The sequence below is a fragment of the Podarcis melisellensis genome (assembly GCF_964234715.1).
Source record: "Podarcis melisellensis genome assembly, chromosome: 16".
NCBI classification, from domain to species: domain Eukaryota; kingdom Metazoa; phylum Chordata; class Lepidosauria; order Squamata; family Lacertidae; genus Podarcis; species Podarcis melisellensis.
Window position 1 is genome coordinate 14857330 of NC_138533.1, and position 14126 is coordinate 14871455.

Consider the following 14126-nt stretch of genomic DNA (forward strand, 5'->3'; position numbering starts at 1 on the left):
ACCTGATTTTGCTGGATTATTCTGCCTGGCTTTATTCTTCTAAGGTGAGCAAGTAGATTTTAGAACCAATTGTCAAACTTAGTCGTCTTCCAGAGCAAATGATCCCTTGTACACAATTCCTGTTCCAAGGGGGGTTGTTGAATAAACAGTTCTAGCCCATCTAGCTGCAGAGTTGAGTTTGAATGAGAAGACTGCAGCAATCATTGCCTGTTCCCACACTGTTAAATAAAGTAACCAGGCGAGCAGAACTTGTATTACAAATAGAAAGAAAAGCCACAACTTTGGATAAGCACTATGCCAACCCATACTGGAATAACCCCCTGAGCACTCCCCTCTCGCAGCAAAATGGAGGATGGTAAAGACATGGTAATGAATTCCTGTTTATGTACAGTTAACAACACATGAAATGTACAGGAGAAAAAGTTTACAAAAAAAGGAGGACTCATTTTAACAGACACCAATTCTGCCTCGTGAAGCCTGCTAAGAGAATCCCGCGGCAGACGAGACATAGTCCTTGGTCACTCCATCATCCAAAGGGTCTCGAGGGAAGACTGTGGCAACCTCCCTTGTGTGGTAAACAAAAACAGCTCTGCATGGAATATGTGATTTCAGATCCTCCACATCTAAGAAGTGTCAACATATTCCCCTGAATCGTGGAAACACGAAAATTGTGGCTCGTAATAGGTGGTGGGGCAGCTCAGTACATACAAAGTTTTTGTGGAGAGGGAGAATCAGTTTTTCAGATGGAGACAGTTAGGTTTCTCTACAGCTGCTCAGAGAGGAGGCAGCAGCAGCAGCTACAGGTCATGCCTGGACTTCATGTTGCTTCTATTTGTGGGCCAAAAAGCTGCAGCTGCCACTCAGTCTCACGGATGCTGTGGGCATCTTGGGCCAATCAGTTTCAGGTCTGTTGGTAATACTGATTGTAGTTCCATGTGTTCTGGTACCCATAGCCACTATAGTTCTGCAAACAGAGTAGATAAAAAATGAAGCAAATAAATTATTTCAATTTTGCCAAGCGGCTTTAAATAAATTACATTATTTGTTTTGCGGACAGCCTTCCTTCCGTCCCCCACAACAGCAAAAAGTTCCATGGAATGCTTGTTCACACAGAATGCTTGGCTCAACAGGCCTAAGCTAAGCTGCCTACTCAAACTGGCCCAAATTAACTCTGTTCAGCTGGGTTATGCAAACCACCTAGCTGGCTCAAATCAAAAAGCTACCTCAGTAATGCGTGTATTACCTGTCAAGCTAACTAGGAACTGGTCCCAAGAGTCTGTTTCAGCCACCTCTGCTATGTCTATAAACTCATTCTAGAAGCCTCTCGCAACTCACCTGGTACCAAGTGTTATAGTTATAAGCTCCTGTTGTGCTGCTGTTGCTCACATCTGCTGCCATCAAAGGGGTGATGCCCGTTGTTGCCACCGCAAGGCTGCCGCCTCCTGCAGCTGCAGCAACATCCTCAAGTCTCATCCTTTTTTCATCGGCCTCCTCAGCACTGCATGGAAGTTCAAAAAGGGCATTCAGCATCCTGGAAGGGAGTGGGCATCTCTGCCTGCCTTAGGGGCCTGGCTTAGCAGTGGCAGTCAGGAATGTAATTCGTGCATTAGGGGACTGGTGTTCAGCTGGTATTTCAGGACCTCATGCTGGGTCACAGCAACATAACACACACAAATGTCTATGATGCCACAGACACCCTCCCCCTAAGATCTTAAGGTGGGAAGAAATAACCAATGGCTTTTAAGACTGTAAAGAAAGTGCACAGACAGATGTCTCAGCCAGAAAACGGCACTAAATCCACTCTTTATGAAGGAGGGGCCCAAGTCTATAGAAAATCTTGGAGTGCCTTAAAGCAGTGGGAAGAAACCTTGAACAGTTAAAAGGACAGTACAAAGCTCACACAATGGTGAGCTTCCATACAGCCTGGGTTTTTATTTTGCAGAAGAGCAAGAAGGAAGTTTGAGGGAACAGAATTGGCAAATAAAGCTAAGTGGGGTGGGCCTGTGACAAAAACATGAATGAGATAAGATGCCCTGGTGCACAATCTCCACCCTGATCTTCAACACTGCAGGGTTTTTTGCATGAGTGGGTCAGGTTGTTTTTTTTTTAAAGTTAGCCATTTTAAAAAGGAAAGAAACCCTGAACCCCTGAGTGAGGGAAAGTGTGATGCAGTGAAAACACAGTGCTTCTGAACCATTTAAATCATGAATTATCGGCACAACAGAGCTCTAGGAGAGACCGGTACTGTTATCCCCCAACTGCAAGTGGGGGAACCGAGGCAGAAAACTGTGGTTGGCCTTAGGTCATCTTGTGAGTTCAAGGCGGAGGTGAGATTGGAAGCAGGGACCTGTGCCAGACTAGCTTTCACAGTAGACATGCAGCCCAAACTTAATCCATCGTACAAAGTACATCGTATTGATTTCAACAAAAGTCCCCCTAAGTACATGCACAGAGGTCCACAGCCTCAGTGAGGAAGACTGTGTTGGTCACCTCCTCCTCCTAAACAGACAACAGAGGCCCAACACAGGCCAAGGACCTCAGTGGCTGAGGAGTTCCTCACCCATTCTCCAGGAGCCTCTTCCTCATCACTTGCTGGTTCAGGAGTTTCTGATGCTCATCGTACGATGTCAGTAAGCTGCCAAGGCAAAAATGAGAAGAAATATTGGGAGAGAAAAAAGCTCTGTTGGCACACGGCTGTCATGAACTGGACAGACAAAAGCCTGCAAGTCTGGCCCCCTTTCACTGTACTCCTCTCTATGTTACCTGTTGATGCTGGACCCAAAGTCCTCAAGAAACTCCACCCTCCGCTGAGAGAATATAATCTTGGTCTCCAGAGGGAGACCGCTGGTCAGGGCTCGGTCGAAGCTACTCATGGTGTTGCCCTCATTTTGCCGGACGTCAGCACTGAACTCCATTTCTAACAGATTGGCGTAGAGCTTGGCATTGTCCTGCATCAAAAGAAAATGCAGCAGAAAACATCACTCAGAAAAGTTGGGGACAATGCTTGGAAGGAAAGAATCCAGATCATCTCTGTCTTTGTGTTCAATTCAGCGCAAAGGAAAACCTGCAGCTCCAAATAAAGGGTTGGCAAAATTTGGCCAGCATTAAGTCTACCTAGGTGGTCCCAAGAGAAAAATTTGGGATCCTGTAGAAAATGCTTTTTTATTCCTCTTTTAAGACAGCCAGGATGGGCAAAGGCAAGCAGAACTGAGCTTTACTTTGACCTTGAATTAATGTCAGCTAAGGGACTGGCTCTTCTGGATAGAATCCAGATAGAATCCAGAAGAGACCTGCAATTAGAAACACCATGTTCCCCCTTTGGTATCCACTCTTGAGAACAGAGCATTTTAGAGCTAGCTATCTGACCAAACTCTCACCAGCTTTCTTAAGAAATGCCTTTATTGAGCTGCATTTCCAAGTAATTCCTACTGTAGGATGCAAGCAGTTGACTGCCGTTCAAAGGAATTGCTTTATTTCACACTTGAATGCTGCAAGGAGGAAGCTCCAAAACTTTGTGCATGACTGACTGGGCTGAAACTTTTAACATTTTCAAGAAAGATTAGATACATTCAGGGCTGATCTGCACTCCCCACCTCAAAGAAGAATACCGTATTTTTCACCCCATAGGGCACACCGGCCCATAGGGCGCACCTAGTTTTTTGGGAGGAGGGGGAAATAAAGAAAAAAAAATATTTTCCCCCCGAGCTTCCCCCGACCCCAGCCCCCAGAACAGGCTGCTATCTGCAAGCCTAGGGAGCCCGCGGGAAGTTGCACCGGTCTTCCCAGGCTTGCGGATATCTGTCCGAAGGCTTTGGGATGCAGGCAACTTCGCAAAGCAGGTCGGGGAATAGCGGGATGGTGGCGCTCTGCCTCCCCACTGTCCCCCGAGCTTGTGGGGCTGCCGGTGGGGAGAAGCGTGCACCGGTCCGTGCGCACCGACCCCTCTCACTCTCCAGGCTTCAGCGAAAGCCTGCATTCGCCCCATAGGACGCACACACATTTCCCCTTCATTTTTGGAGGGGGAAAAGTGCGTCCTATAGGGCGAAAAATACGGTAATTGCAGGAAGAGGCAGCTGTTTACACATACAGCAATGGCAGACATGCGGTAATAAGGGCCCCCCCCCCACTTCTCTTGGTGGCTCTAGGAGGTGCCAGGGACCCCCAAGGAGGCTGCGCACACATGGCCATGCACAACACTGACAACCAGCCTTCTAGAAAGCCACACTCAAATCTATCTCAAATCTCTGAAATGCTGTACAAAGTGGCATCAGAGAAGTTGAAAACTATACCAGTCCCTCACTTTTGGATGCCGACCTTCAAGGTCCCCATCTCCCCCTTAGCAAACGCTCAGTAATTTTTACCGGATCCTTCTCCAGTGCCTCCAAGAGTATCTTCCGGGCTTTGATCAGGTTCTTCTGCACTTTCAAAACCTGCCGGGCTAGTTTGACAGAATAGAAGGAAGAGACAGGCATCCCCTCGTTCTCCCGGATGGCTTCCATCAGGAGGGCCTCCGCCGCTTCCATGTTCCCCAGCCGGCGCTCCAGGCTCACCCGCCGCAAACGCACCATGGCCAGCCCAGGCACACAGTCCTCAAAAGACTTCAAGATGCGCCGGGCTTCCTCCACCTCTCCTGCATGGGGAGGGGGCAGAGTGAAAACTTCTGTATTTGCTGTGCTGAGAGCTTAGAAGAGCTGAGTTCAAATTATTATCCTCCAAGAATCCACGACAACTTCAGCAAGGACATTCAGAGATCTTCCCCACTGCCCTGGCCCCTCTTAGCCCAGTTCCCCTGGAGCTGAAGGGAGCAAACTGTGTGCCCTTCACTCCCCACCCCTGCCTATGTCAGCTGCCTCTGGGAATCTCAACAAATATCCTAGAATGGGTTGCATCCAAAGCAGTGTCCCACCAGCACAAAGATTTCTGCTTGTGCAACACGACTTCTCCCCACACCCCTTCCTTCTGTTCTAGGGGTTCCCCCAACTGCCTAGAGCAGATTTTGAGGGGAACAGGTGTGGGAGGAGTCCTGTTGTGCAAGTGGAAATGTTTACACTTACAATGTCTCTTTCATGGCACACCATCTGGACATTGACAAAAAAAATTAACATTTCAATCTTTTCAAGTTCAGTAGAAATGTTTGGCTGGTGAAGAATTCTGTGAACCCTTGAAAGGCAACCCCTGGCCTAGGCAGCTTATGGCTGATCAACAGAAGATTTTAGCAGTGTAGGACATGAAGCTCCTAGAAAACTGAGGGGGCTGGCAAGGCAGTGCCCCTTATTCTCCTCACCTTGTTTCTCCTCAAAGGCTGCCCAGAGGAGGTGGATGTTGGGCTTCCGAGGGAGGTGATAGCAGCAAGCTCGCTGGAAGACGTTCCTGGCCCCAGCTACACTGTGGTTCTCGAGGTACCTTGTGTACTGGATGGAGGGGAAAAGGGAACAGAAGAAGCAGAGGGTGGTATGAAAATCAGCTTGGATGGACACCTGCAATGACAGCTCTGGTCAGAAGGAGCTTAAGCCAAAGAGATCACATTCTGTCACTGTGTTTCTGAAAAAGCCAGTGCTAATTTTTTGCCCCATCATGGCAAAGCTGCTACTGTTGCTTGCCTCCTCCTCCTGTGTGGGGACCATTCTGTAATCTGGGCAGACACCAATATTTTATCCATCTAACTACAGCCCACAATTGGGACATCCACAGCGAGACGATATGCACTTTCCGGAGGAGAAGGCCTAACGAAACAAGAGGCTGTTCATAAAGGGAGGAGTTTAAAACACAGCCTCTGGGATTGCCTAAAGGGCAGAGAAGGAGCTGCTCCTCCCCTCTGCGTGGGGCAGTCCGGGGGCATTCAGGGGAGGAAGCACATCTTGTCAACACACACCTTGATCCAGAACTCCTCATACAGGGCGCAGGCAATGACGCAGCGCTCAAAGAGCACAATGGTGCGCTCGTGCGAGCCGCTGGCGATCTCAAAGTCCAGGTAGTCCCGCCAGTTCCGCAGCTGGGCTCTCTCCAGCGGCTTTACGTGGAAGTAGGGCCTCTTGATCTAAAACAAAAGGAGGGGAGGGGGAAGGAGCTCAACCGGAGGGGCAAAAGGAAAGCAGGGAGATAAATTCCCCAATCCTGCTGGGGCTGAGGTCCAGAGAGAGGGAGACCTCGCACACTTTTTCTGGCTGACCCAAGACAGGCAAGGAATGGAGAGCACTGGCATCGGTGCACGTCAGCGCTTCAGTCTCAAAGCAAAAGCTCTATGTCACACTGGCAGGGCACAGGATCCATCCCCCAGCTCCGCCATGTGCAGCCTATTTGGCAATTCACGCCTACAGAAGCACTCTGCCCTCCGTCACCCCTTTTGGCTTTGCATGAGCCCTGGACAACATTTCCAAGCATAAACCTCACAGGGCAGGGGGAGGAGCCTCACAGTGCCTGGCTGCTAAGCAAGTGAACCCCAAGCTAACAGGAGAAAGGCCCAAGGAGTCAGTACACGCAGGCCTGGCTTTTGAAGCTTCTCAGGCTCATTCCGTAGCCTTAAAGGCAAGAAGCCAAGTTGCTTGTCTTTTAGAAGAAGGGAAGAACTGAGCAGAGCTGCTTCTCTCACATACCACATAACCACAGCAGAGAGACTGACAGCTGCTAGTCAGGTTCTTAGAAAAAGTTAAAACCCTAGATAGAAAGCACTGACCAAACAGCGGCTCAGCTATACAAACCCCTTCTTCAAAATTCCAGCGCTTGCTGACTTCACTCTCATTCTGGGTGTAGATGTGCTGGCGAATAGAAATCACAAGCTCCCGGATCCTGTCCTGGTCCAGAGGTCCCTGAAATCCAAGAGCACAGCTCAGCCACTGGTCGCGCAAGGCATGGAAACACTCAAGAAAGAGCCTTAAGAGAGCCTAAATGCACGTGGGAAGCTCATGAACAAGCCGCGAGACGTGAACCACAACAGCCATTTTGTTCCCAGCACCAGACACTTAAATGGTATACTGCCTCTAAGGATGGAAAGCTCTCTTTCTATCCACTTTTTCTCTTTCATTGTGGAATAGTGTAACCAGTGTGTAGAGCTCAGGAAGCACCCCCCCCCCAAGTACCAGAGAAAGCAGAGCAGCTAACCCACCAGCACTTGGCTCCCTTCCACCATCTCCTGCTTGGCTTCTGTCTTCAGTGGGACGTCCTCTCCAGGCGGAGCCTCCTCAGCCTCCATTTCGGTGGCCTTGGCCACTGTCTCGGAGGCCATCTTCGACTGCAGCCACAGCAGCTCCTCCGTGGAGAGAATCTCTCTGGGGGGATGGCTGGTCACGTGCTCCTTGAACCTGCGTCAAGGGAAGAGAAAGACAATCCTGTTCTTTGAGAGAAAGGTGGGGCAGGCAAGGCAGGGTGCCCACTCTGGAGAGAAGGGGGAGCTTGGAGGCTGCAGAGAACTGGGGAGGGGACAGTGGTCTGGTACTGTGCCAACAACAGAATGGTGCCCCACAGCTAATAATACTAAGCAGCTAATAATACTAAGCACTGATTCAAGACCTTAAGTTGTTGACGCCATAGATGTTATCTCAGTAAAACCTTTACCACAAGACTGTAAGGGAAGTCAGCAGGATTGTACCCCTAAGGCAGCGTTGGAAGGGGGAAGAGTGGGGAAGGGCAACAGAACAGCATACCTAAGCCCATCACATGAATAACATTTTCAATATTTATTTACAGCACCAGCAGGAAACTTGCCTTACAAGATATCAGAGATATCTAATCACATCCATAAATATCTAGTCTCTAAAGGACAGCCACGTCTGCAAGTCTTTTCACAAACTTTAACTGAATTTTGGGTGCACCCACTGCAGATAACATCACTTTATAAGCCAGCACCTTCACAGCTTTGCTCAGGAAAAAACAGAGCCTGCAAATCATTCTCTCAGGTGTTCTTGGCTGAGGGACTTCCTTATTCCCCCCACCTCGGTTACATGAGCTCTCTCATGAGATGGGACCTGGGAGGCAGGAAGTGTCTGGGTGGCCTCTCGCCCTCCACCCCATTCCCTAATCTGTATTATGGGCATATTTTGGCGGTGCCATCTTTGCATGTGGAAGACACACTCAGCCAATGAAGCTGAATGGGTGTGACCACTGAGAAATCATTTCGCGGCACAACACAGTCTACCTCACGGGGCTACTGTGAACATAGAGAATGAAAGTGCCATGTTGCATCGTGATTCCTAAGGTGCTTTCTGATTCCATGACTTCAAATGCTGATAAAAGTTTGAAATACATCCATCTTGACGGACAGGTTGAATTGTGCAAACTGTGAAGCGCCCACTTGGTGCAGTGGAGGGGGCTGGTACCAAGAGCGGTGAAAACCTGATTCAAATTCCTCAAAAGCCTCACAGGGTGACCTGGAGCCAGTCACTCTCTCCCACGGCCTAGCCTACCTCATAGGGTTGTTCTGAGGATAACAATGGGCAGAGGAGCGGGGGAGAGAGAACCATGTCTGCTACTCCCAGCAAATTGAAAGGAAGAAGGACAAAAGTATAAATCAAGGATGACTGTATCAATAGCAAAACATGGTCAGGGTTCCATCTTTGGAATTTCCCTCCTTGGGGAGTTATGCAGGTGGGGTGCATCGCTACATTCAGGACTCCCCACCCTGAAGTGCTGCGGCTGCCCCTGCCTCCTGTGGGCATGTTTAGCCACTTTCCTTCTCACACACACCAACACCTCACTTGGGAGCCTGAAGCTCTGACACTCACATCGCAGCTCTTGAGCAAGGTGTGGAAGCCCCCATCCCCCCGGTAGCCCCCCGCAAGACTTACTTTTCCCAGTGGTGGCTGTACAGCTGGGTGGGGGTGGCCAGCACTCGGTCATAGATGGCGGTGATGGCCTTCAGGTCCCCTTGCTCCCTCTGCCACTCCACGTACATCTCCCAAAGTTTGTCCGAACGGAAATCCACCCCTGCGGCCGCCACTGCCGACTCAAAGGTGCTGCGAGGACCAGAGCACAGGCACAGGGAGATGTGATCAGTATTTGCAAATAGGAGCCAGGGCAGAATACTGCAGAGTCATCCTCTAGGAAACTCCATTCCACCCCACCCCCGTGTTCTACTTTTCCAGCTGACAGAATATCACGAGTACCTTGCCTGGCAGTTATCCTGGCCCTCCTAGAACTCAGCATACCCACACGGTAAGGAGGCAAGGACACAATTTGTTTGGCCAGTAAGATCTGGAGACCTGCTTGCTATGTATTTCTCAATACATGGCACTCAGCATCCTGAGTCTTGTAGGGAGAATCAGGCTTCCAAATTATCACTTCTCTCTCTCTTTCACACACAGGGTTACAATAGGAAGTGCCTTCCTCACTCTGACATGACTTACCCGCAGATTTTCTGAGCTGAATCTGGAAGGTTCATATCCAAGCTGGACTGCAGAAAGGAGATGTAATGGATCCACAGGTCCATGCTGAGGGGAATGGACTGCAGGCCTCGCTGGAAAACCTGAGGAGCAGCAGTAAAGCAGCAGTAGCAGAGAAATGATTTGTAAATACTTACTCATTTGTAGAGAACTGGGGGAGGAGAGGCCAGGAAGAGTTTTTATTCCCTCCTCCCCATCAACCCCTTGCCTTCAATCCTTCACCCTTAAGATCTTGGATTCCCACCTTTCCTCTGAAGCACTAGGGGCTGACAAAACCAGGCACAACATGTTGAGGTAGGAGCTTTTGTCCTTCTGGAGAGATTGAATGCAAAGCAAAACTCATCCCTGCAGAGTCCACCTACCCCAACCGAAGCTAAGAAGACACCAGACACGCAGGCTTTTTGCCTTATCCTGTTGCGTGAGCTGGCTTGGCTCACTTGCAGGAGATACCTGGAGCCTGCCTACCCTGCAGCACCTTTAAGGAGCATGCAGCTCCCCTATGTCTGGCTAGCGGTGGTCTGAACTGGGTGCGTCCCAGGGACATACACACACACATACACACACACAAAAGGAACAGAAGGGGGGAGCAGAGGTGCGGAATCCCCTCCGGCCCCTCCTCACCTCCTCGGTCTCCTTGATGAAGTCAAAGCGCCGCTCCATGTCTGCATATTTCTTCCAGTAGCCGTAGCAATAAGGGTACCGCAGGAAGAAGCTGTCAAAGGCTTTGCGGGCTGCATAGATGTGATTCTGCCCAAGTGGGAAAGAGGAAAGAGGTGAAGCTAGGCACACAAAACACAGCAGGCTACTGTAAATGTGAAGGAAAAGGAGGCACCTGCCTTATTAAAGCTGTTATCTTTCATCGGGTAAGCCTCACTCCAATTAGGGACAATTAACGTGCACTTCAACAGTTCACCACACAATTCAATCCAAGCTTGCAGGTGGACCCCTCAGCTTACCTCTTGCTCTACATACTGCAGCAGCTCAGTCCATGCAGTGAAGTCAAGAGGGTTCTCTTGTGCCGCTCTCCAGTACCGCTCAAACTCCAGCGGATATGTGATGGAGAGCTCCTCCATGGGGGGGTTGATTGCCATGTGCATGACCACGTCGGGAGCAGAGGGCTGAGGGGCTTCCTCCTTGGCAGGCTCAGGTCGCAGGGCCAGAGCAGTGGATTCTACACTGACCCCGTTGCACTCTTGCGCTGGCGTTGCCTCATCTGGGTTTGCGGCTCCATTACTGGCTGGCTTAGGAAGCACATCTTGGTCAGGACCTATTGGATTTAGGAACAACAAAAGGTAATGAGAATTCTTCCAGTTCTCTCTGAAACCTAGTTCTGTTGCCCCTTGCTTAACAAGGGCTAACTGTGCTGTTCTGAAGATGGGCCATGAGAAGGGCAAGGAATGCCCCGACCACCCTGGCCTTTCCTGGCTAAGCAACAAACCTCCTGCCTTGATTCTGCAAGCAGCACTTTGCTCTCTCTGCTGTGCACATTAATTCTCTCTCCCTGCCAAATATTTTCAGCAAATGCATATATGAATGGAAAATGCATTCTCCAATAGCCACTCCAACAGTTCCCTTTTGGACGTTTCTTCACTCAGGCTTGAAAATGAACATTTTTGCCTGTGGTAAGTCATCTCTAACCAAGAGACAGGGAAAAGCCTTTCCACTCAGGAGAGAATCCAGAGCAGGGCATCCCAGGCTCAGTCCTGAAGATAAACAAGGTCGTTGGGTAGGTGGGCAAGGAGAAACTTCCACCAAAACATTCAAGAGCCACTGCCTGCTAGTAGTGGACAATTGTAGGTCAGACAGACCAAGTCTGACTTGACGGCAGCTGGACATCTTATAGAAAGCAAATTGGGCTCCATTATTACATTCCCCCCTAAAAGGATCTCAGGTATCTCTGTATGCCCACGTGCGGTGGCTGCCAGGTCCACTCTCGCATGTCAGCCAGGAACGAAGCCTCCATGGACAGAGGCAGTGTACCTGCGAAGGGCAGCACACGTCATGTCGTGCATAGTGAACTTCCCAGGGGGAAACCCGAGTGTCCCCCGTTGGAAACTGAGCACTGGGGTAGAAAGGCACTTGGGGACAAAGAACTTTGTGCGCGTGCTGGGTTTGGGGTTCTAGTACGTAGTCTCGACCCCCTCTCCGTCCACGCTTTGGAGCCCCGCCCTCCCCACCCCCGGCCGTGACCAACGCAGGCGTGACCAACGGACACCTCTCCGACCCGCCCCCCTCTCACCAGCCTCGGGCCCCGGGAGCCCCTCCCCGCCGGGACTGGCGGGAGCCTCGGGCCCTTCCGCCGCCATCCTCCCCGCGGCCGCCGAACTGAGCGTCTCTGCCTGGGGCCTCCCCTCTGCCCGTCGCCGCCGCTGCTCCCGCCAATAGGCCGTACTGCGTCTGCGCCGCCGAAGGACCCGGATGAAATGGGCGCCTGGCGCGGCCTATGAATTGCTGAGGAGCCTTGAAAGGAGAGCCAGGGCAACCATAGAGAAAGCAGTTCAGAGAGAGAGAGGAGGAGGAGGAGGAGGAGGCGGTTCCAAGGGCTAACCATAGAGGGGGAAAGCGGTGGAAGGACCTCAAGCGCTTCTCCCATAGATTTGTAGTGGTAGACTAGCATAGGTGGTCTGATCTGCGGGTTTACTTCGGGCGCTATTTCCCCCCTCTCTTCCTCCCGCCCCGCCTGATGGAACTGAGAGCTGCGGATGGAGCACGAGAGAAAAGATACAGAACTGCAGCAGCATCGTCGTAGCTTGGGCTTCCTTTTGCGCGAAAAGTGGTTGCTGCTTGTAGTTATTTAATTGCAGTGTTTCATCAGCTAGTGTCTTGAGCAGCATCGTCTGTAGACTAAGGGCTAAAAACCAGCGCTGCTCTCCAAAATTATCTGGCCCCTTTTAACTTCGTATTTCAGTGGCGTTTTGCACTCACACACTGTTGAACGAACCCAAACCTTGCCTGCATTTTTTGATTGGCCCATGCCAAGGTTATTCTTTACTGTCGCACAGCTAAGACAAGTTTTATAAGTTTTTCTCTCTCTTTTGCACGTAGCTGTTCCATCTCTCTCGAAGGTAGCGGTAAATTATCCTTGATATTGGATGGTTAGTTGAAAGGAGAGTGTATTTTTTTTTAAAGCAGAAAAACTTCCCCTCCTCAGTTTCATCGGTATCACTAGTATTTTTTAAAAAAATATTTGTGTTTTGCCCCGATCTTCATTTTTCTGATAATTGAATTGTTATTGTTCCTGCTGCTTTTACTTGTTGATGGTTTGTTTTTTATGTCTCGACACAGCTTTGAATGCTATTTTCGTACAAAATTGTCATATACTGTACTGGTTTTTGTTTTTAGAAAAAAAATGGCTCAATCTCTAGTGCTCCTCAACTCTGTCTTACCTGACACTGCCATCTTCTGGCTATTTCGTGTTACTGCCCCACAGTAGCCACTTCCTGCCCACAGCCAATTTTGGACTTTTAAACCAGACAGGCAGAAACCTAACAGATCTAGTTTTCTACGCCCAACGCTGTATGAAGACTGCAGCAGGTCGTTGCTGGGGCATTTTCTGCCTCTCAGCATCTAAACAAAGCTAAATGCAAGCCTCATCTTACCAAAAACACCCTCCAATTTATAATAGGCCAAATAACCTGTTAACTGGCATGGGTGCACTTTGGTAATATGGCGCCTTGAGGTCAAAATTTGCTCTCCCTCCCATTTCTTATTTTCACATTACCAGAGCAGAAATAACTCCAGCCAGAGGCAGATTTACAGCAGTGCAACCGGTTTCCCCACAATGGTGGCTGAGCCAAAGGGGGTGCCGGAGGACGTCACAACTACCACAGAACGGAAGGCGAGAGGCGGAAGGTGTGTGTGTGTGAATTTTGGCCTTGCACAGGGTGCTGCTGAAATCTGAAAGACCAAGCTCTGTCCCTGCTCTGGCCTCTTGTGTGTGCTTCCATATGAAAGCCCAGGGCTGGCACATCAGCCCAAGCTGGTGAAATGCAAGGCATATGGGGATCACTTAGCCATCAGCCACCCATGCAGGTGGATCTAGTCCATGGGTAGGCAAACTAAGACCCGGGGGCTGGATCTGGCCCAATCGCCTTCTAAATCCGAATCGCAGATGGTCTGGGAATCAGCGTGTTTTTACATGAGTAGAATGTGTGCTTTTATTTAAAACACATCTCTGGGTTATTTGTGGAGCATAGGAATTCGTTCTTTTTTTAATTTTCAAAATATAGTCTGGCCCCCCACAAGGTCTGAGGGACAGTGGACCGGCCCCCTGCTGAAAAAGTATGCTGACCCCCGATCTAGTTGCAAACCCAGGCTACCATCCTGATCTTTGATGTGGGGGGCAATCCTGCCCAGAACAGGCTGAGTTCCCAGTTTGTCAGAAGAGCTGCAGATGGAAAGTGCTTGCTTGGAAGAGGACGCTTCTTCCCACATGCACCATGAAGAGATCTGAGTCTGTGGGCTGGCATCTTCACCATACAGAGCAGACCATGAGGAGGAGTCCATCTGTCACTGCTTCTGGAGGAAAGAGCTTGGAGTCTGGGCGACCTGTGTCATCAACTGCCAGGGGCAAGAAAGGAGCGCCATAAACGCCTTTGCATAGCTCCCCTATGCCAGGAGCTGGAACCAGGCCTCTGAACACCCCCATTTTAAAAAAAGAATGGTCCCGTGCATAGAGAAGCATGAAGTCTGGACAGCTGGACTTGGTAGAGCGACCCCTGAATCCTTCCACTATGTGTTTGCCCTGAGCAG

The 14126-nt window shown here is 50.0% G+C and overlaps 1 protein-coding gene across 1 annotated transcript; it reads right to left on the reverse strand.

Moving 5' to 3' along the window:
* Positions 1–364: 364 nt before the first annotated feature.
* Positions 365–11768, reverse strand: LOC309359328 (pre-mRNA-processing factor 39-like). The gene is made up of 14 exons (XM_081892852.1): positions 11614–11768; positions 10331–10641; positions 9996–10121; positions 9339–9457; positions 8781–8948; positions 7103–7298; positions 6699–6806; positions 5873–6037; positions 5285–5411; positions 4362–4630; positions 2764–2948; positions 2561–2635; positions 1336–1498; positions 365–964 (listed from the first exon to the last, which is right to left on the reverse strand). The coding sequence occupies exons 1-14, from the start codon at positions 11678–11680 to the stop codon at positions 902–904; spliced, it is 2142 nt and encodes a 713-aa protein (XP_081748978.1). The 5' UTR covers positions 11681–11768; the 3' UTR covers positions 365–901.
* Between the last annotated feature and the right edge of the window lie 2358 nt (positions 11769–14126).

What these genes read in the sequence shown, in the direction of transcription:
- LOC309359328 (XM_081892852.1), bottom strand. Translation starts at nt 11,680, where the DNA reads ATGGCGGCGGAAGGGCCCGAGGCTCCCGCCAGTCCCGGCGGGGAGGGG. An exon ending in GCTGGAATTTTGAAGAAGGG is followed by an intron (nt 6,038 to 6,698) that starts GTTTGTATAGCT and finishes CTTTTGTTTTAG; the next exon opens with ATCAAGAGGCCCTACTTCCA. An exon ending in AGCCTTTGAGGAGAAACAAG is followed by an intron (nt 4,631 to 5,284) that starts GTGAGGAGAATA and finishes CTCCCCATGCAG; the next exon opens with GAGAGGTGGAGGAAGCCCGG.